General features: G+C 41.2%; 1 protein-coding gene across 1 annotated transcript in view; it reads left to right on the forward strand.

Moving 5' to 3' along the window:
• KIF24 (kinesin family member 24) overlaps nucleotides 1-21,217 on the forward strand; it is a 76,324-nt gene that overhangs the window by 20,831 nt on the left and 34,276 nt on the right. Inside the window, exons 3-5 of the mRNA XM_012509089.2 lie at nucleotides 1,821-2,010; nucleotides 11,859-11,956; nucleotides 18,906-19,121. Of these exons, the coding sequence (XP_012364543.2) occupies nucleotides 1,821-2,010; nucleotides 11,859-11,956; nucleotides 18,906-19,121 (504 nt within the window). The remainder of the gene's footprint in view (nucleotides 1-1,820; nucleotides 2,011-11,858; nucleotides 11,957-18,905; nucleotides 19,122-21,217) is intronic.

Genomic DNA, 21,217 nt, shown 5'->3' on the forward strand with positions numbered 1-21,217 from the left:
TGAGCACAGTGGCTCATGCCTGCAATCCTGGCATTTTGGGAGGCCAAGGCAGGCAGATTGCTTGAGCCCAGGAGTTCGAGGCCAGCCTGGGCAACATGGTGAGACCCTGTCTCTACAAAAATACAAAAATTAGCCAGGCATGGTGGTGTGCACCTGTAGTTCCAGCTACTATTGGCTGAAGTGGGAGGATGGCTTCAGCCCAGGAGGTTGAGGCTGCAGTGAGCTGTGCTCACACCACTGCACTCCAGTCTGAGTGATAGAGCAAGACCCTGTCTCAAAACAAAACAAAACAAAAAATTCCCTTTTCTTGTGAAAAATCAAACATATGCAAAAGAAGAAAAAAATAGAACACTGAATCCCAATATGTCCATCATCCAATTTATTTTTCTTTTTTTTTTTTTTAGACAGAGTCTTGCTCTGTTGCCCAGGCTGGAATGCGATGGCACTATCGCACCTGTGAACTCCACCTCCTGGGTTTAAGTGAGCACACCCAGCTAAGTTTTATATTTTCAATAGAGATGGGGTTTCACCATGTTGGCCAGGCTGGTCTTGAACTCCTGACCTCAAGTGATCTGCCCGCCTCAGCCTCTCAAAGTGCTAGGATTACAGGCGTGAGCCACCGCACCTGGCCTGTCATCCAGTTTTAATGATTGTCAGGATTTTCCCACAGTATCTCAAAATGGTACATTTCATTTATTCTTTCATTTATTTATTCCGCCTGCAGTTTCATGCAAAAATGATGCATTTTAAAGTTCCTAAATGTTGGTTAAGAAAATAAAATTTGCTTTAAAACATGCCATAAAAGTAGTGCTTTATGCATTATATTAGAAAATTATTTGCTGGGTTTTTTTTTTTTTTTTTTAAACCAGTTCAGATCCCAGTAAAAAAATTATTTTCCAGGCTGGGCGTGATGGCTGATGCTTGTAATCCCAGCACTTTGAGAGGCCAAAATGGGAGGATTGCTTGAGGCCATAAGTTCAAGACCAGCCTGGGCAGGATAGTGGGACCCTGCCCCTACAAAAATTACAAAAATTAGCCAGCTGTGGTGTTGTACGCCTACAGTCCTAGCTACTCGGGAGGCTGAGGTAGAATTTCTTGAACCCTGGAGGTTGAGGCTGCAATGAGCCGTGGTTATGCCACTGTACTCCAGCCTGGGTGACAGAGTGAGATCCTATCTCAAAAAAAATTTTTTTTCAGCAGCCAATTGGAGGGCTAAGGAAATCAGAATTGATATGAAACAATTGTATAAAATAGTATCCTATATAAGATCTCTTAGGGGTTTTTTGTTTGTTGGTTGGTTTTTTGTTGTTGTTCTGTTTTTGTGTTTTTGCAGGGAAAAGGGTGGAGTAGGGTGGGGATGGAGATAGAAGAACTTTCTCAGGGTTGACACTTTACTTTGTAACTTTAAGAAATCTATTATGCCTAATATACAGCAAAATATAACAATGCTTTTTTTTTTTTGAGACGGAGTCTGGCTGTGTCGCCCAGGCTGGAGTGCAGTGGTGCGATTTCGGTTCACTGCAAGCTCCGCCTCCCGGGTTCACGCCATTCTCCTGCCTCAGCCTCCCGAGTACCTGGGACTACAGGCGCACGCCACTACGCCCAGATAATTTTTTGTATTTTTAGTAGAGATGGGGTTTCACCATCTTAGCCAGGATGGTCTTATCTCCTGACCTCATGATCCGCCCACCTCGGCCTCCCAAAGTGCTGGGATTACAGGCGTGAGCCCCCGCGCCCGGCTAAAAAGTACCAATACTTTGAGCTGTTAAGTAATCTTGTCCTATTATTAAAAATTAAAAGCCTGTTTATAAACATACTAGACAGAACACTTCAGAGAAACAGAATCCTTGGACTGAGATGGAGAAAATCAGAGTTTGTGTTCGAAAACGCCCCCTGGGTATGAGGGAGGTACGTCGTGGAGAAATTAATATTATTACTGTAGAAGACAAAGAAACTCTACTTGTGCATGAGAAGAAAGAAGCAGTTGACCTCACTCAATATATTCTGCAGGTATGATGTTTTCCTTTTACGTTTGGAACTAATATTATCAAGTATGTCATTTTTTTTGCTTTTTGTTTGAGTGGTGGCATACAAGTTTCTGTTAGAACACTGAAAAAATCAAGCTCTGGTTCAGGTGTTGACATTCATTCCTGATGTGACACTGTATTAAGTCATTGATATCCAGGGCCTTCGTTTTTTAAAAAGATGGTGCAATAGGGGATACAAAAACAATTTCTCTTGTGCAGTGGAGCTACATCATATATTCACTTAACATGCTTTGTGTGAATTTAATTATACATATTCAGCAAAAAAAGGAGGAATGAAGGAATAAAAATAATTTAAATAATGAAGTGGGGCCAGGTGTGGTGGCTCATGCCTATAATCCCAGTGCTTTGGGAGGCTGCAGTGGAAGGATCACTTGAGCCCAAGAGTTTGAGACCACCCTGGGCACCATAGTGAGATCCTGTCTCTCCAGAAAAGATTTTAAAACTAGCCCAGCATGGTGGTGTATACCTGTAGTCTTAACTACTCAGGAGGCTGAGGCGGGAGGATCACTTGAGCCCAGGAGTTCTGCGTTACAGTGAGCTATGACTGCACCACTGCACTCCAGCCTGGGCAACAGAGGGAGGATCTGCCTCTAAAAGAATATAAAAATAAAAAACAAATAAATAATTAAGTAGTTGTCAACAGGACCAGTCACTGAATATATGCCCCAGAGTGACTACGAGATGTCACACAGTTGATTTCCATTCTTGCTTGCATCTCATAGTGTGAACTTCTCATTCTGCTGACTTTGAGACTTGGGTTTAATGATGGACAATATCTTTTTGGGCAACAGGACCGACAATTGCCAGCCACGTGCTTATTTTGATTCTCAGCTGTCTTGGGCTTATACTTAATTGGTGAAAATTGGGCTCTGAGCAGACCACTTTATACAGGGTAGATTGCAGTGGGTAAATAAAATGGAGAGATATGATTTCACATCTAACATATGAGGGTTTAAATAAAACACTAATAACTCAGGCATGTAAATAATGTTCACTGCCTGCTACAGTGATTATGAAGAGTCCAAGGAGAAAGAGTTTGGTATTGAAAGAAACTTATTCCAAGCTGAAGGTACCTTGCAATAATTCTTTAGTCTCATAGGGAAACAGCAAACTCCATAGATGGAAAGAATCATCATTTAGGTACTCCTAAAATTGTGAAACAATTGTGAGTAATCTAAAACCAGATAATCCATTGGATGTTAAGATTTGAGAGTACACAGTTTCTCTTACTCTGAATCTACTTCTCTAAACGTTCATATTATGTTTATTCTTTCTCTCTCTCTTGTTCTCTTGCCTCAAAACCCAGTGACTGGTAGGGAGAAAAAAAATCTGGTATGCTAGCAATTCAACTTAGTCAGCTGAAATCTTACATTAGTGGAATAAATTCTTTAATGCTGAAGTCAAATTTGTTAACACTTTCACCCTCTTTCAAACTTGTATTGTTCTTCTTTTTCTTTGGTTACCAAAATTGTGTTTCACAGAGATATTCAGAGTAATCCACTGAGTCTTTCTACTGGTACTAAATTATTAGGCCACTGTAAAACCAACCCAATCACTTTAACGGCTTTATCGATTGCTGATCAATGCATGGTCTATTAGGTCTCAGTGGGAAATATTTATTTTGAAAATGGACTAGATGACCAATTCGTTGTAATGCTATCTAGTTCCATGGCTACTTATAGCCATCGTAATAGCCCTATCCAATCACTGTCTACCTAAGACTTCCTTAATGATGCTTCTGTCACAGTAATTCCCTCAAGGAGGCATCATCTTATCTTTTGTATTTTTCTGTTATCCCCAAACACAATAACCTTACTTTTTTTGTCATTACCACTGTTCAATACTTATTGAATACCCATAGTTTCCATGGCACTTTCTCTGCTGTTTGAACTTTGGACCTTTGCTCTCATAGGTCCGAGTCCTTACCTGTCAATGCTATGATATAAAAATGCTGGGAAGACTTCTTTTTCTTTTTTCTTCCTCAAATAGAAAGAAGAAAAGGTAGGTTTATAGCAAACCGAGTGCTAAATAAATATTGATCATAGGTTCTTTGGGTTTTATTTTTAAACATATTTAGAGATAATAGGTTTTTTTGTTTGTTTTATTAAATGTCCTATCTTTTCAAATCTTGTTACTTAGTAAATATGATCATATACATGTAGTATGCTATCCTACCAAACCATTAAACTTTATATCAGTATAATGAGTGAAACAAGGAAACAAACCATATTGTTTCATTCTAGATTTTTGAAATTGGCAGTAAGTGAATACAAGTTTAATATGGAAGCTAATGCAGATGTCATATTACAAAGAGAGTAAGATTGGCCCACAAACACACAAATAAGCTATGGACCAGTGGTTTTTGTCTGTCTGTTTGAGACAGGGTCTGTCTCCATCGCCCAGGCTGCAGTGCAGTGGTATGATCCTGGCTCACTGCTACCTCCATCTCCTGAGCTCAAGTGATCCTCCCACCTCCGCCTCTTGAGTAGCTGGGACTACAGGTACATGCCACCACACCGGGCTAATTTTTGTATTTTTTGTGGAGATGGGGTTTTACCGTGTTGCCCAGCTGGTCTCAAACTCCTGAGCTCAAGCAATCCACCTGCCTTAGCCTCCCAAAGTGTTAGAATTATAGGCATGAGCCACCACGCCTGGCCTGACCAATCTTATTTATAAATATGAGTACAAAAGCCTACATAAGACATTAACAAGTTAGTTTCAGTACTTTATACTGGCCGGCAAGTATAATCCAAATTCAGTACTAGGAAAGCTATTAACTGTGATAGGCACTATAAAAGCATCTGTTTAATAATGCAACAACCATACTTGATTATTAAAATACTGTTGGTAAAATACAAACAGAAGGATAGTTGCTAAATATAGACATACTCTTTTACTTAAAATCCTTTAAGACTCTTTATTGCACTTAGAATAAAATTTTAAAGTTTTAACAAGACTCTACATGGTCTGGCCTCTGCTTGCCTGTATAACCAATTTCTTAAGAAAAAATATAGGCTGGGTATGGTAACTCATGCCTAGCATCCCACCATTTTGGGAGGCCAAAGCAGGAGGATCACTTGAGCCCAGGGGTTCAAGACCAGCCTGGACAACATGGTGAAACCCTGTCTCTGTAAAATTAAAAAAAAAAAATTAGGCTGGGCACGGTGGCTCACGTCTGTAATCCCTGCACTTTGGGAGGCCGAGGTGAGTGGGTCATGAAGTCAGGAGATCGAGTCCATCCTGGCTAACATGGTGAAACCCCGTCTCTACTAAAAATACAAAAAATTAGCCGGACGTGGTGGCGGTTGCCTGTAGTCCCAGCTACTCCGGAGGCTGAGGCAGGAGAATGGCGTAAACCCAGGCGGCCGAGCTTGCAGTGAGCCGAGATCGCGCCACTGCACTCTGGACTGGGAGAGAGAGGGAGACTCCATCTCGGAAAAAAAAAAAAAAAATTAGCTGGTGGTGAGGCGCAGTGGCTCACCCCCTCACACCTGTAATCCCAGAACTTTGGGAGGATCAGGGGGGCAGATCACTTGAAGTCAGGAGTTTAAGACCAGCCTAGCCAATGTGGTGAAACTCTGTCTTTTTTAAAAATACAAAAATTACCTGGGCCTGGTGGCACACACCTGTAATCCCAGCTACTTGGGAGGCTGAGGCAGGAGAATCCCTTGAATCTGGGAGGCAGAGTTCACAGTGAGCTGAGATTGCACCACTGCACTCCAGGCTGGGCAACAGAGTGAGACTCTGTCTCAAAAAAAAAAAAAAAAAATGCCAAGCATGGTGACATGTGACTGTAGTCTCAGCTACTTGGGAGGCTGAGGTGGGAGGATCACTTGAGCCTGGGAGGTTGAGACTATAGTGAGCTGTGATTGTGCCACTGCACTCCAACCTGGGTGATAGACTCTGTCTTAAAAATAATAATAAAAAGAGGCCAGGCACCGCACCGGCATTTCTCATGCCTGTAATCAGCACTTTGGGAGGCCGAGGCCGCGGATCACGAGATCAGGAGATCAAGACCATCCTGGCTAACACAGTGAAACCCCATCTCTACTAAAAATACAAAAAATTAGTCGGGCATGGTGGCAGGCGCCTGTAGTCCCAGCTACTAGGGAGGCTGAGGCAGGAGAATGGCATGAACCCGGGAGGCAGAGCTTGCAGTGAGCCGAGATCGCGCCACTGCACTCCAGCCTGGGTGACAGAGTGAGACTCTGTCTCAAAAAAAATAAAAAAGAAAAAGAAAAAAATACATATATAGAAAAAAAGGATGATACTGAAATCTGAAATACATCAAAAAGTTAACAGTGGCTGAACACCTAGATTTAAGGATACTTTTATTTTCTTCTCTATTCTCTGTATTTTGTTCTCTATTGTATTTTTTTTTTTAATTTTTCTGAGTCAGGGTCTTGTTCTGTTGCCTAGGCTGGAGTGCAGTGGCATGATTATGGCTCACTGCAGCCTCGACCTCCTGGGCTCAAGCAATCCTCCCACCTCAGCCTTCTGAAAAGGTGGGACCACAGGCATATGCCACCACACCCAGCTAATGGGTATATTTTTTTTGTAGAGACAAGATCTTGCTGTGTTGCCCAGGCTGGTCTCCAACTCCTGGGCTCAAGCACTCCTCCTGACTTGGCCTCCCAAAGTGCTGGGATTACAAACATGAGCCACTGCACCTGGCCTGTATTGTAATTTTAAAAATATTCCATATTTGGCTAGGTGCAGCGACTCATGCCTATAATCCCACGCTTTGGGAGGCCAAGGCAGGCAGATTGCCTGAGCCCAGGAGTTTGAGACCAAATAAATAAATAAATTCCATATTTTTAAAAATTTCCACAATCAGCTGTGTTACTTTTATATGAAAAAGTAAAAATCTTTGAATAGGATAGATTCACCTATTTCAAAATCAAAAGGTACAAAAGTGTAAAATAAAAGTGTCCCTTTAATTCTTTTTCCTCCATGAAGGCAACTGGGGTTACCTGTTCTAAGTTTATCTTTCCAGAGATACTCTATAAATACATGTTACTTTTATTTTATTTTATTTTATTTATTTTTTGAGACAGGGTCTTATTCTGTTGCCCAGGCTGAAGTACAGTGGTGCAGTCATGGCGCACTGCAGCCTCAACCTCCTGGGCTCAAGCGATCCTCCCACCTCAGCCTCCCGAGTAGCTGGGATTACAGGCATCACACCACCACGCCAGGCTAACTTTCGTATTTTTTGTAAACACTGGGTTTCTCCATGTTGCCTTGGCTGGTCTCAAACTCCTGAATTCAGGTGATCCACCCTCCTCAGCCTTTCAAGTTACTGGGATTACAAGCGCCTGGCCCACATGTTACTTTTATAATCTGAAGAAAAACTTATTTAAAAAATAAACTGCACTTTGGGAGTCCGAGGTGGACAGATCACTTAGGGCAGCAATTTGAGACCAGCCTGGCTAACATAGCGAAACCTCATCTCTACTAAAAATACAAAAAAATTAGTTGGGTGTGGTGGCTGCGTGCCTGTAATCCTGGCTACTCGGGAGGCTGAGGCATGAGAATCGCTTGAACATGGGAGGTGGAGGTTGCAGTGAGCCGAGATCACACCACTGCACTCCAACCTGGGCGACAAAGGGAGACTGTGTCTCAAAATAAATAAACAAACTGTGGAACTCTGATTCTGTCAAGGTTAGTAAGGTCAACGTAGGTGTTACTCCAGCCTCACTGATAAAATGTGAGCAAATGGAAGTGTGTGTGATGCAAAGGACGTTATGAATTGTGTATATACATTAACTATAATAATCTTGCATGTTTACATATCTTTCATGAAAGATATTTACAAAAGTACTGGGAAAACCAATATCTAAACCTTATTGGAAGGAAAGATACTAATTCCCTTAATCAATAAATGCTTTCTAAGGTCTTTACTCAAAAGCTAAAGCTATCCATGAGCACTTTTAGAAGGAGAGACAGAATTGCCGTATACTCGCTGTAATAAAAGGAAACAAAAAAATGTATTCTCACTTTAGTTGGGGTTTTTTTCTTATTTTTTTTTTTTGAGAAATGCCAAATATATCCACATCTATAGGTAACTATAGATTTAGTGGGTTTCTTTGTTTTTGATTTCATACTTAACTCTAAAAACCTATGGTGATAATTTGAGCAACGAATTAATTTGTCTCCTTGCCTAGAAACCATGTATGAGATAGATATAAATAATATTCATTAAAACCAGATTTTAAGCTGGGCACAGTGGCTCACACCTGTAATCCCAGCACTTTGGTAGGCCGAGGCAGGTGGACTTTGGTAGGCCGAGGCAGGGGGATCACCTTCGGGAGCTCTGAGACCAGCCTGGCCAACATGTTGAAACCCTGTCTCTACTAACAATACAAAGAAATTAGCTGGGCGTGGTGGTGGGCACTGTAATCCCAGCTACTCGGGAGGCTGAGGCAGGAGAATCGCTTGAAGCAGGGAGGGGGAGGTTGCAGTGAGCCAGGATCACGCCACTGCACTCCAACCTGGGCAACAAAGTGAGACTCTGTCTCAAAAAAAAAAAAAAAAAACCACCACCAGATTTAAAAAATATGTTTAACTATTATTGACTTTTTTAAGCTTAATCAAAAGTTTAATGACCTCTCTATGTACCTGTCACCCAACTTCAGTAGTTATTAATATTTTAGTGTTCTTAAAATATTACCACATTTTTCAAAGCATTAAAAGTTCACACATCTCTTTATTATTCTTCAGATTCATTATTTTCTTACTTTGTAACTTTTTTTTCTAACTTGTAGATTTGGATTTGTGTTCCCAATTTCTTCTTAGACAATCTAACAAATTTCCATTCTAATGTAATGTAATGGTACACACAACAGATTCAAACTTGGGGTAGAGTGACCCACAGTAAATTGGCCCAAGTCCAGGTTTCTGAATCTGTCCATACAATTTTTTCTTGACTAGATATTTAGAGCAGGCCCAAAATGTAGAAGATAAGGCCTTATCTGTCATTCGTGGTGTATGGACTGTCATTATGCTATACTCAGGCTTGAAATTACTAGGATTTCTCATATATATATATTCTTACATATTAGACCAACTATATATATATATATATATATGTACACACACACCATCTTGGTAGCCCAGCTGTATATATATAAAAGAATATACATTATTCTGTGTTTTATATGAAAAAGTAAATATCTCTGAATAGGATAGATTCACCTATTTTGAAATCGAAAGGTACAAAAGTGTAAAATACAAGTGTCCCTCCAATCCTGTTTCCTCCATGAAGGCAATTGGGGTTACCTATTCTAAGTGTATCTTTCCAGAGATATTCTATAAATACATGTTACTTTTTTTTTTAATTTTTTTATTTTTTGAGACAGGGTCTCATCTGTGGCCCAGGCTAGAATGCAGTGGTGCAAATAATATATTAGAACATATATCAGCCAGTATGGGCTCACACCTGTAATCCCAGCACTTTGGGAGGCTGAAGCAGATGGATCACTTGAGGTCAGGAGTTCGAGACCAGCCTGGCCAACATGGTGAGACCCCATCTTTACTAAAACTACAAAAATTAGCCAAGCGTGGTGGCAGACGCCTGTAATCCCAGCTACTCAGGAGACTGAGGCAGGAGAGTTGCTTAACCTGAGAGATGGAGGTTGCAGTGAGCCAAGATCGTGCCACTGTACTCCAGCCTGGGCAACAGAGTAAGACTCCATCTCAGAAAAAAAAATCAATAAACAAAATATATATTATTCTTATATACGTATAGTTGGGCTATATGTATATAAGAATATATATGTATATATATTTTTATGTATGTGCATATATATACTATATATACGAGCTACCAACATAAGAATAATATTCATATGTATATTCATACATATATATATATATATATATATATATATATGTAGTTGTACCTACCAACATGGTAAGCCTCTAAATTATGGAAATAATTACAGCTGCTGAATTAATGCTTTTCAGACCCAATGTAATGGGGTCTTTTATCTGTCTTTTTCCAAATTACCGTGATTTTTCATTTGGAAGTCGTCTTGGACCCCTTTCTCTCCCCAGCTCCCCATCTCTAGTCAGTTATCAAATTTCTTCTGTATCCATCTCTTTATTTCCATGGTTGTCAAATAATTTAGATGCTTTTTACCTCACCACTGAATTACTAGTGTCTCTGTTCTCAAACCATTCATAGTGTGAAGCCAGATTAATCTTCCAGTAAAGACTGAAATCATCCTTCTTGCCTATAGTTTTTCATTGTTTCCCCACTATTTATTGAATTAAATATGAGCATTCTGCCCCCCAGTTAAGACTGGTGTCCCAAGACCCCTACAACACAGTCCTAACTCATTATTCTAGTATTCTGTCTCTCTCTCTCTCTTTTTTTTTTTCTTTTTTTTTTGAGATGGAGTTTTGCTCTCGTTGCCTAGGCTGGAGTGCAATGGTGCAATCTCAGCTCACTGCAACCTCTGCCTCCCGGGTTCCAGCGATTTTCCTGCCTCAGCCTCCCAAGTAGCTGGGATTATAGGCGCCCACCACCACGCCTGGCCGATTTTTTGTAATTTAAGTAGAGATGGGTTTCACCATGTTGGCCAGGCTGGTCTCAAACTCCTGACCTCAGGTGATCCACCCGCCTTGGCCTCCCAAAGTGCTGAGATTAGAGGTGTGGAGCCACTGCGCCCGGCCTCTGTTTCACTTCTCTACTTACTGTGATACTGTATTTCAATCACATTGAATCCTAAACATTAATTAATTAAAGTTAATTCCTTGTGCTTTTATGCTTTGACTCTGTTCATACTTCCCCTGTGCCTGGAATACCTTCCCCCCTTCCATCACTCCCTTTCAAATTCCTCCTCTTCCCCCGTGGTCCATTCTCAGTATAGTCTTTTTCATAATCAGAGAGAATATGTTTTCCTTTGAAATCGACACGTGCTTTGTCTTAAGATTCTTCTACCTTCCAGTCATTTGCATACTTGTGTAGATTAACATTTTTAGGAGATAAGATAGGGAAATGCTAGGGTAATGTCTATATCCTTGGGCACCTTCAAGTGCCTACTGCAATGTATGTGCTACCAGCTGAGCAATAAATATTTATGGAATTAAAAGTTAAGCTGTGTAACCTACAGAATTGAGATCTTCTCCTAGAATTCCTCCAAAATTCTTTTTTTTTTTTTGAAATGGAATCTTACTCTGTCACTCAGTCTGGAGTGCAGTGGTGCCATCTCGGCTCACTGCAAGCTCCACTTCCCAGGTTCAGGCCATTCTCCTGCCTCTGCCTCCCGAGTAGCTGGGATTACAGGCACCTGCCACCACGCCTGGCTAATTTTTTGTATTTTTAGTAGAGACGGGGTTTCACTGTGTTATCCAGGATGGTCTCGATCTCCTGACCTTGTGATCTGCTGGCCTCGGCCTCCCAAAATGTTGGGATTACAGGCGTGAGCCACCGCGCCAGATCACAAATTCCTCCAAAATTCTAAATATACTAGCTCTAGTTGGAATACGAGGATAATCCCCATAGAATTCACTTTCTCTCCTAGACCTAAGGAGGATTGGCTCACTCTTGTGTTTATCAATTTACTTCTCTTAAGAGAAAACAAAAATTGTGTGCCTTAGTTTTTACCTGTAAGAACATGTCTACAGAGATCTCAAGTAAGAGGAGGCCCTGTCATTTAATAGTGATTGCTTATTTACCTCTAAGTTTGATATGGTCAGTTACTGTTACTTAAAGACATATTTTGGCGTTTATCATCTGTTAACTAGAATAGTGATTAAGAAAATCCAGAATGTGTCTCTTTCTATAAAATCAAATTTATTTTTCAGCATGTTTTTTATTTTGATGAAGTCTTTGGTGAGGCGTGCACCAATCGGGATGTATACATGAAGACTACTCACCCACTTATTCAGCATATTTTCAATGGGTACGATAATGATTATTTGCTTTTCTTGCTTTTTATTTTCAATTTTCCATTAGGCCATATTTCTTTATAAACATCACATGCTTTTCAGTGCTTTTGACTTAAACATGAATTTGTGTTTTGAGCTAATAAATTTAGATTCTTCTGAAAACATGCAGTATCTCTATAGGATTTACCAAGGATTTAGAAATTTGCAGTAAAATTTCCTCTTACACTGATGATATTATTTCTCTGTCTAGTGGAAAAATATATTGTGATAGATAGTGAAAGGGTGTTAAAAAAAAAAAAAGAAAAATTAAGCTGTTAACAATATAATCCCATCAAAGTCCTCGGAAGAAAAAGATTCAAGTGGTTGGAGTTAGTCTGAACTTCGATGATAGGAATTGTGTATTCTGGCTATAGTTTAGTTAATTTTTTCTTTGGAATCAGATAGATAAGTGAATATCACTTATCAATTTTTCATAGATGTATTTTTTTTTTTTTTGAAATGGAGTCTCGCTCTGTCGCCCAGGCTGGAGTGCAGTGGCATGATCTCAGCTCACTGCAAGCTCCACCTCCCACGTTCACGCCATTCTCCTGCCTCATCCTGCCTCAGCCTCCCGAGTAGCTGGGACTGCAGGTGCCCGCCACCAGGCCCGGCTAATTTTTTTGTATTTTTAGTAGAGATGGGGTTTCACCTTGTTAGCCAGGATGGTCTCCATCTCCTGACCTCGTGATCAGCCCGCCTCGGCCTCCCAAAGTACTGGGATTACAGGCGTGAGCCACCGTGCCCGGCCTCATAGATGTTTTTTTTTGAGACGGAGTCTCACTCTATCGCCCAGGCTGGAGTGCAGTGGCGCGACCTCAGCTCACTGCAAGCTCTGCCTCCCGGGCTCACACCATTCTCCTGCCTCAGCCTCCTGAGTAGCTGGGACTACAGGCACCCACCACCATGCCCGGCTAATTCTTTGTATTTTTAATAGAGACGGGGTTTCACTGTGTTAGTCAGGATGGTCTCGATCTCCTGACCTCGTGATCCGCCTGCCTCGGCCTCCCAAAGTGCTGGGATTGAGTCACCGTGCCTGGCCAGATGTATTTTTAAATTATTATTCACACTTAATAAACATTGAACGGGACAGGAATGATAGTAAGGGCCTCTGTTGCGTAAGTATTTAAAATATAGGCATGGGCCACATGTGGTGGCTTGCATCTGTAATCCAAGCACTTTGGGAGGCCAAGACAGGAGGATAGCTTGAGCCCAAGAGTTTGAGACCAGGCTGGGCAACATAAGGAGACCCTATCTCCACACACACCAAAAAATATTTTATTTTATTTTATATTTTTGAGACAGGGTCTCACTCTGTCACCCAGGCCAAAGTGCAGTGGTGCAATCTTGGCTCACTGCAACTTCTGCCTCTCAGGTTCAAGCAATCCTCCCACCTCAGCCTCCTCAGTAGCTGGGACTGCAGGTGCCTGCCACCACGCCCAGCTAATATTTTTGTATTTTTTTTAGAGATGGGGTTTTGCCATGTTACCCAGGCTAGTCTTGAATTTCTGGGCTCAAGCAATCCTCCTGCTTCAGTCTCCCAAAGTGCTAGGATTATAGGTGTGAGCCACCATGCCTGGCCTATAAAAAGTTTTTTTAAAAATTAGCCAGGCATGGTGATGTGCACCTGTGGTCCCAGCTACTTGGGAGGCTGAGGTGGGAGGATTGCTTGAGCCCAGGAGGTCAAGGCTGCAGGAGCTGTGGTCATGCACTGCACTCCAGCCTGGGCAACAGAGCAAGACACCGCCTCTATCTGTCTGTCTGTCTGTCTGTCTATCCATCCATCCAATCCACCTACCTATCTATCTACCTACCTATCTAATCCACCTACCTAGCTATCTACCTACCTATCTATTAAAATTGTAGGCATGTATGATAGAAAATGCCAAGTAGCTTGCTAGTGTTGCTGATTCCAGAGAATTTTGACTGTTTTTTCAAATAACTTTTTCAAAGGGATAATTTACATACAATAAGATGCACAGGGCCGGGCGCGGTGGCTCACGCTTGTAATCCCAGCACTTTGGGAGGCCGAGGTGGGCGGATCACAAGGTCAGGAGATCGAGACCACGGTGAAACCCCGTCTCTACTAAAAATACAAAAAATTAGCCGGGCGTGGTGGCGGGCGCCTGTAGTCCCAGCTACTCGGAGAGGCTGAGGCAGGAGAATGGCGTGAACCCGGGAGGCGGAGCTTGCAGTGAGCCGAGATTGCGCCACTGCACACTCCAGCCTGGGCGACAGAGCGAGACTCCGTCTCAAAAAAAAAAAAAAAAAAAAAAAAAAATGCACAGATCTTAAGTATTCACATTTGATGAGTTTTGATAGTTTTATATATGTGAGTAACAAATATCTGTAACAAGACATGGAACATTTTCATCACCCCAGAAAGTTCTCTTGTGTCCCTATTTAGTTAATCCTCCGCCCTCACCCCCAGGTCTTAGGTAATCACTGACTTACTTTCTGTCAGTATAGATTAGTTTTATCTGTTCTACAATATCATAGAGATAGAATCATTATACTTATATGCTTAACATAATGTTTGTTTAGCATAATGGTGTTTTATATTAGTACATGTTGTTACATGTATCTGTGGTTTTCATTGCTGAGTAATATTCCCTTCTATGAAATTATCACACTTTGTTTTGTCTATTCTGTTGACAGACATTTGCATTGTTTCCAGCTTTGGACTTTATGAATAAAGTATGAACATTCTTTTTTTTTTTTTTTTTTTCTTGAGACGGAGTTTCACTCTTGTTGCCCAGGCTGCAGTGCAATGGTGCGATCTCAGCTCACCGCAACCTCTGCCTCCCGGGTTCAAGTGATTCTCCTGCCTCAGCCTCCCAAGTAGCTGGGATTGTAATCTCACGCCCGGCTAATTTTTTATTTTTTAGTAGAGATGGGGTTTCTCCATGATGGCCAGAACATACTTGTATACTTTTTTTTATGAGCATGTTTTCAATTTACTTTGGGTAAAAACCTAGAAATGGAATTGCTGGCTCATAGGATAGGTTTATATTTATAAGAAAGTGTCAGTCGGGCACAGTGGTTCACGCTTGTAATTTCACACTGTGGGAGGCCGAGATGGGAGAATCATTTGAGCCAGGAGTTCAAGACCAGCCTGGGCAACATAGTGAGACCCTATCTCTAAAAAAATTTTTTTTAATTATCCGGGCGTGATGACACATGCCTGTAGTCCCAGCTACTTGGAAGGTTGTTGCTTGAGCCCAAGAGATCAAGGCTGCAATAATCTGTGATCACTACACTCCAGCCTGAGCAACAGAGCAAGACCCTGTCTCAAAGAAGATAAAAAAAGGGAAAATGTCAAGCAACTTTTCAAAGTGTACCATTTTATACTCCCAACAGTAACATGAGAATTGTAGTTCTCCAATATCTGATATTGTCAGGCTTTCTTATTTTAGCCAATCTAATGGGTATTAAATAATCTCATTGTAGGTTTAATTTGAGTTTCTCCAGTGCCTAATGATACTGAGCTTCTTTTCATGTTCTTTTTTTTTGAGACGGAGTCTCGCAGCCCAGGCTGGAGTGCAGTGGCACGATCTTGGCTTACTGCAAGCTCCGCCTCCCGGGTTCACGCCATTTTCCTGCCTCAGCCTCCCGAGTAGCTGGGACTACAGGAGCCCGCCACCATGCCCAGCTAATTTTTTCTATTTTTTAGTAGAGACGGGGTTTCACTGTGTTAGCCAGGATGGTCTCGATCTCCTGACCTCGTGATTTGCCCGCCTCGGCCTCCCAAAGTGCTGGGATTACAGGCCTGAGCCACCGCTTCTGGCCTTTTTTTGTTTTGTTTTGTTTTTTGGGGGTTTTTTTGTATTTTTTGAGATAGAGTCTCACTGACACTCAGGCTGGAGTGCAGTGGTGCGATCTCAGCTCACTGCAACTTCCGCCTCCCGGGCTCAGGCTATTCTCGTGCCTCAGCCACCCTAGTAGCTGGGATTGTAGGTGTGTGCCACCACACCTGGCTAATTTTTGTATTTTTAGTAGAGATAGGGTCTTGCCATGTTGACCAGGCTGATCTCGAACTCCTGGCCTCAAGTGATCCGCCTGCCTCGCCTCCCAAAGTGCTGGGATTGCAAGTGTGAGCCACCATGCCTGGCCCTTTTCATGTCCTTACTGACCATTTGGATATCTTCATTTGCCCATTTTTTTGTGCTTTGTTGTTTTGTAAAAGCTATTTAATTTTTTAAATTTTATGAGCAGGCTAAAAATGTGAAATATCTCTTAGGTTCAATTTCTTAGTAAGGGCACCAAATCTAGGGAATGCTTTTTGAGGAGTAAGTTTCTAACATAAGTTAGAATTTGAATGTTAAGACTTTGGTAATAACAAGAGTTGCAAGTTAAGTGTATCCACTCTTTAAAGTATAATAAGGTTTTTCACTCCTGTATTATTGCTTTTTGAAAAATCTCATCCCTAAACTGTTCAGAAAGTAAAGTAGATATTATTCTTTCCTCTTACTCTGCTGGATCTTCCTTAGTGTGTTCAAATTTTTCTCCTGTAATTCATTTCCTGACTCCGCCTCTGCCAGTATTTATAGTACCCACACTGCTGGGAGCCAGGGTTCAAAAGGCAAAGAGTAGCTGGTCTCTGCTCCAAGCAGCTTACATCTAATTAACTCCCATGTCTTGATTCTCACATTTCCATGGTTCCCTTGCTTTTGTCATTTTACTCTTTCTTTGTTTTCTACCTGGCTTCAAATCATTTTCTGTGTACTCATCTCTCTGCCCACCTCCAGCCTCCCCCTATCCCTGTCCATGCTATAAATCAAAGAAAATGACCCAGGCAAGTCTCAATCATTGTAGATTTATTTGCCAAAGTTAAGAACGTGTGCCCAGGAGACAGGTCTATACCTTTCTCCAAAGACGATTTTGAGGGCTTCAGTATTTAAAGGGTAAGATCTGAGAGCAAATAAAAGGGGAAAAAATAATAAAAAGAAAAGGAAAAAAAATTTACAGGGGAAAGGGTGAATATTGGAGGAAGAGAAATATGTTTTAAATGTTTCAATAGATACAAGACAGTTGCATCCTTTCGAGTCTTTAATCAGTCTTTCACTGAATACTCAATTTTCATATTGGGGATTGGAGAAGACAGTTCTTCATGCTTTCACCTGTCCCAGTGAACTGCATTTTACATTAGATAATGTAGACAACAATAGGGCAGAGGAAGCATCAAATATGCATTTATTTCAGGTGAGCAGAGGGATGACTTTGAGCTCTGTCGTATGTCTTCCACCTGTGAAGATAAGCTATCAATTGACATTGCCAGGGTGAAATTCAACACAACTGTTTTAAGATAAAGGTCATGGGCCTACAAGGAATTTCCTAGTGGGCAAAATGTGAGGGAGATATGTAGCTTTTTATCTTTGTAGCCATCTTATTTAGGAACCAAATGGGAGGCAGGTTTGCGGGACCCATTTCCCAGCTTGACTTTTCCATTTGGCTAAGTGAGTTCGGGATCCTGAGATTTATTTTCCTGTCACAATGCATAGACTTTTTTTTTTTTTTTTTTTTTTTTTTGCTGCAAGCAGCTATTTTTATCATTAATCCACCAGATTCATGTTTAAGAGTCTGCAACAGCTCTAAGATTATGTTCATTCTCTACTTAGCACTGCGTGGGTGAATCCCACAACACTCAGATAATTTTGGTCTCCAACTCCTCGTAAAACATACTGTGATTGATACGCTGGTCTCCCAACTCCATTCTCCACCTCTTATTCTGCAATTCTTCGCACTCATAAAGGGTGTGTATGCACACATGTACCCACATACAAGAGCAATGATTCTCACTTAGAATCATAGGGCATCACAACTGGAAGGGATCTTAGAAACCAATCTACTACTACTTAGAAACTAATCTACTGATAAAAGTGAAAACTGAGGCACAGAGAAAAGTGAGGGGACTTGCCTAAGGTCATATGGTTAGTTAATGGTAGGGCAGAAACCAGAGCCCAGGCTTTTTTTTTCCCCTGAAGATTTGGTATGCCTGCTGCCATCTTTACTACTGTGGCCTCTGTTCACACCATTCCTATTCCACAGTGGAAGCTCTCTGCTTTTCAGCTTCTGCCTTCAAGGCCCAGCCCAATTCCTACTCTTGTGAGTCCTTCCTCAAATACTTTGCTTACATTGATTTCCCCTTTATCTAAACTTCCTTAGTTATGAGTGGTCACTACCATCTTGCTTATCACGTGATCTCCTATTATTTCTCGTATTTAATTCTCTATTCTTTCACTAAATTTAACTTTTCAGATTAATAGTAGATCATCTCTAGGATCCTCTAAAGCACCTAGCATGGGGTAGGAACTCAACAAATGCTTATTGGCTAAGTGGTTTCTTTAAAGCCCTTGTTTCTTTATCTTCTAGAGTTGTTTCTCTTACTGGTTCTGTAAGAAAATTACTATAAGAAAACTCAGGCTGGTCATGGTGGCTCACGTCTGTAATCCCAGCACTTTGAGTGGCCGAGGTGGGCGGATCATTTGAGGTCAGGAGTTTGAGACAGCTTGGCCAACATGGTGAAACCCCATCTCTACTAAAAATACAAAAATTAGCCCAGTATGGTGGCACACACCTGTACTTCCAGCTACTCAGGAGGCTGAGGCAGGAGAATCATTTGAACCCGGGAGACAGAGTTTGCAGTGAGCTGAGATCACACCACTGCACTCCAGCCTGGGTGACAGTGAGACTCCATTTCAAAAAACAACAACAAAAAAGGAAAACTTGTGTAGTGGTTTGAGGATTTTTTTTCCTCTTCCTGTGTTCTTGTAATGTGAAGTCCTCTTCTCCTTAAAGGTTTATGTGTTTATAGCTGAATTTTCTCTAGGATTCTATGTTTGCATTTGACCTTTGTCATTAAAAATCTATGGGTAAACTAATACTTCTCTTAATATGCATAAGTAATGCAAATTATCCTTTCCCCAGAGGCAATGCCACTTGCTTTGCTTATGGACAGACAGGTGCTGGAAAGACCTACACCATGATAGGAACTCATGAGAATCCAGGATTGTATGCTCTAGCTGCCAAAAATATCTTCAGGCAACTAGAAGTGTCCCAGCCAAGAAAGCACCTCTATGTGTGGATCAGCTTCTATGAAATTTACTGTGGACAGCTTTATGACCTCCTAAATAGAAGAAAAAGGTACTGAATATGAGTGGGAAGAAATAAATCTGTTCATTGCTGTTTTAAGCCAGAGTCCCGGAGAATCACTGAATCACGGGCTTTAATGAGATGCTTTGGTACATTAGTGCCCTTTTGTGAAATGAGGCTCCTGCATCAGATACATATTTTCTAGCTGTCAATTCAGCTATAGGAAAATGTAAATTAGCTTTTCATTAATATTTTTTTAAGTATTCAATATTCTAATGTCTATCAAAAGACTTTCCCTTTTATTTTGGTCTATGAAGAAGGTCATAATTTCAGGAAGTCAGGAAATCAACATGTACTTAAACCCCTTCCTGTTCTTTTGACCTATTATTCTGGAAAAACTATAAATAATGTTTTCTACTTTCTCTTGTTTTTCCTCTAAATAATCTTAGGGTAAACACCATGATAGTTTTCTGAAATCAGTAAGAAGAAAAGAAAATCTTCTCTTTAGAGTTTTAACCCTTGTTAGGCTTAAACTATTGCTCTCACAACATAATATAGCAATTTAGAAATGTATTCAGTAACTCTACTTTTAAACACCTATTATATTTTTCTTGCATGAAGTTTTGTTTAGGTTGAAACAGATGACTTAAACTGAGTAGGAGGCAAAAGAAGTTGTGGAGGAAATGGGAGAATAGAGGTTAGAGGGAATGGGGGAGGTGGAAGGATTAAAGGTTGTCATAACAGAATTAACCAGATTTGAGACGTTGGAGGAGTGAATTGAGGCTGAGCCTCCTGGAAGGCTAGGGAAACCTAATCAGCTTGAGACTAGCCCCGCAACAAAGGTATCTAAGCCTCTATGGAGCTGTCCAAAAGGATGCACAAGCTTTGCGTGCTCCAAACAAGCAATGGAGTGGGGAGTGGGGGAGCAGTTCCAGTTCAATAGGGAGACCATGATAGGGCAGGCCCCCATTGTAGAGGGTCACTAGGGTACTGAGTAGCATAACTGGAGAAGCCAGCGAGTGGGCTTAGGCAGGCCTCTCTCCTATAGACTATTCCAGTGAAAAGAGGACCTTCAGATCTGCCACTTGAGATGGTATAGGTGTTCCGAGTTCAGTCCTGACAAAACAACTGTGAAATAAAAGAGGGTGCTACTCTGGGGATGCTTGAGGAGGAGTTGCCTTTTTTACCTTCTTGGTGTTGACGTCTCGAATTAGCTCAATCACAGCTTCTCCATCAAGCTCCAATGCCCTCATTAGGAGCCCTTTCCAGTCAGAATGCCCACTTCCCTTAAAGAACAATTGCCATAGAATAAAAGCCATTGTGCTGTGTGTGTGTGAGTGTGTGTGTGTTGTTTGGGTGAAGGGAGGTTAAGATATCTAGCTCTTTCTGAACGCATTTCTTTAATGAATTGCCCAGATTATTTTATTGCCCTGTATATTTGCATTCCTCAGTTCTAGCAGGGGAATAGGCATATATTAACTCTAGGGTTTGATGCTTCTCTGAGGCTCACTAGGGAAGACCTATGCTTATTCTACAAGTGTCATGGCCTGTGGGGTTCATGTATATATATATATATATATATATCCATTTAATTGTCTAATATCTATTTCCTACCTTTCTGGGGCTTCTGAAATGTTCTGGTCCATTGATGGCACCCTTTCCTGTTTATGCTGTTATGCTTTACCCTGTTGATTTTTTTTTTTCTTTTTCTGAGGCAAGGTATTGCTCTGTCACCCAGGCTGGAGTACAGTGGTGCCACCACAGCTCACTGCAGCCTCATCCTCCTGGGCTGAAGTGATCCTCCCATCCCAGCCTCCCAGATAACTGGGACTACAGGTACATGCTACCATGCCCTGCTAATTTTTATTTTTTGTAGACACAGAGTCTCCCTATGTTACTTACCCAGGCTGTTCTCAAACTCCTGGGCTCAAACAATCCTCCTCTCTAGGCCTCCCAAAGTGTTAGGATTACAGGTTTCAGCCACTGTGCCTGACCAATTTTTTAATAAGATTTATTGTCTATAATAGTGGGGCTTTGACAAGGGTAGACAAAAGTATGTATGTTCAGTCTGCCTCTTAAACTGGAAAACAAAGCTTAAGGATCTTAAAATTAGTTCCTAGAAGTAGAAGATAAATTGTTTTTATACC

Source organism: Nomascus leucogenys, chromosome 8 (assembly GCF_006542625.1).
Source record: "Nomascus leucogenys isolate Asia chromosome 8, Asia_NLE_v1, whole genome shotgun sequence".
NCBI lineage: Eukaryota > Metazoa > Chordata > Mammalia > Primates > Hylobatidae > Nomascus > Nomascus leucogenys.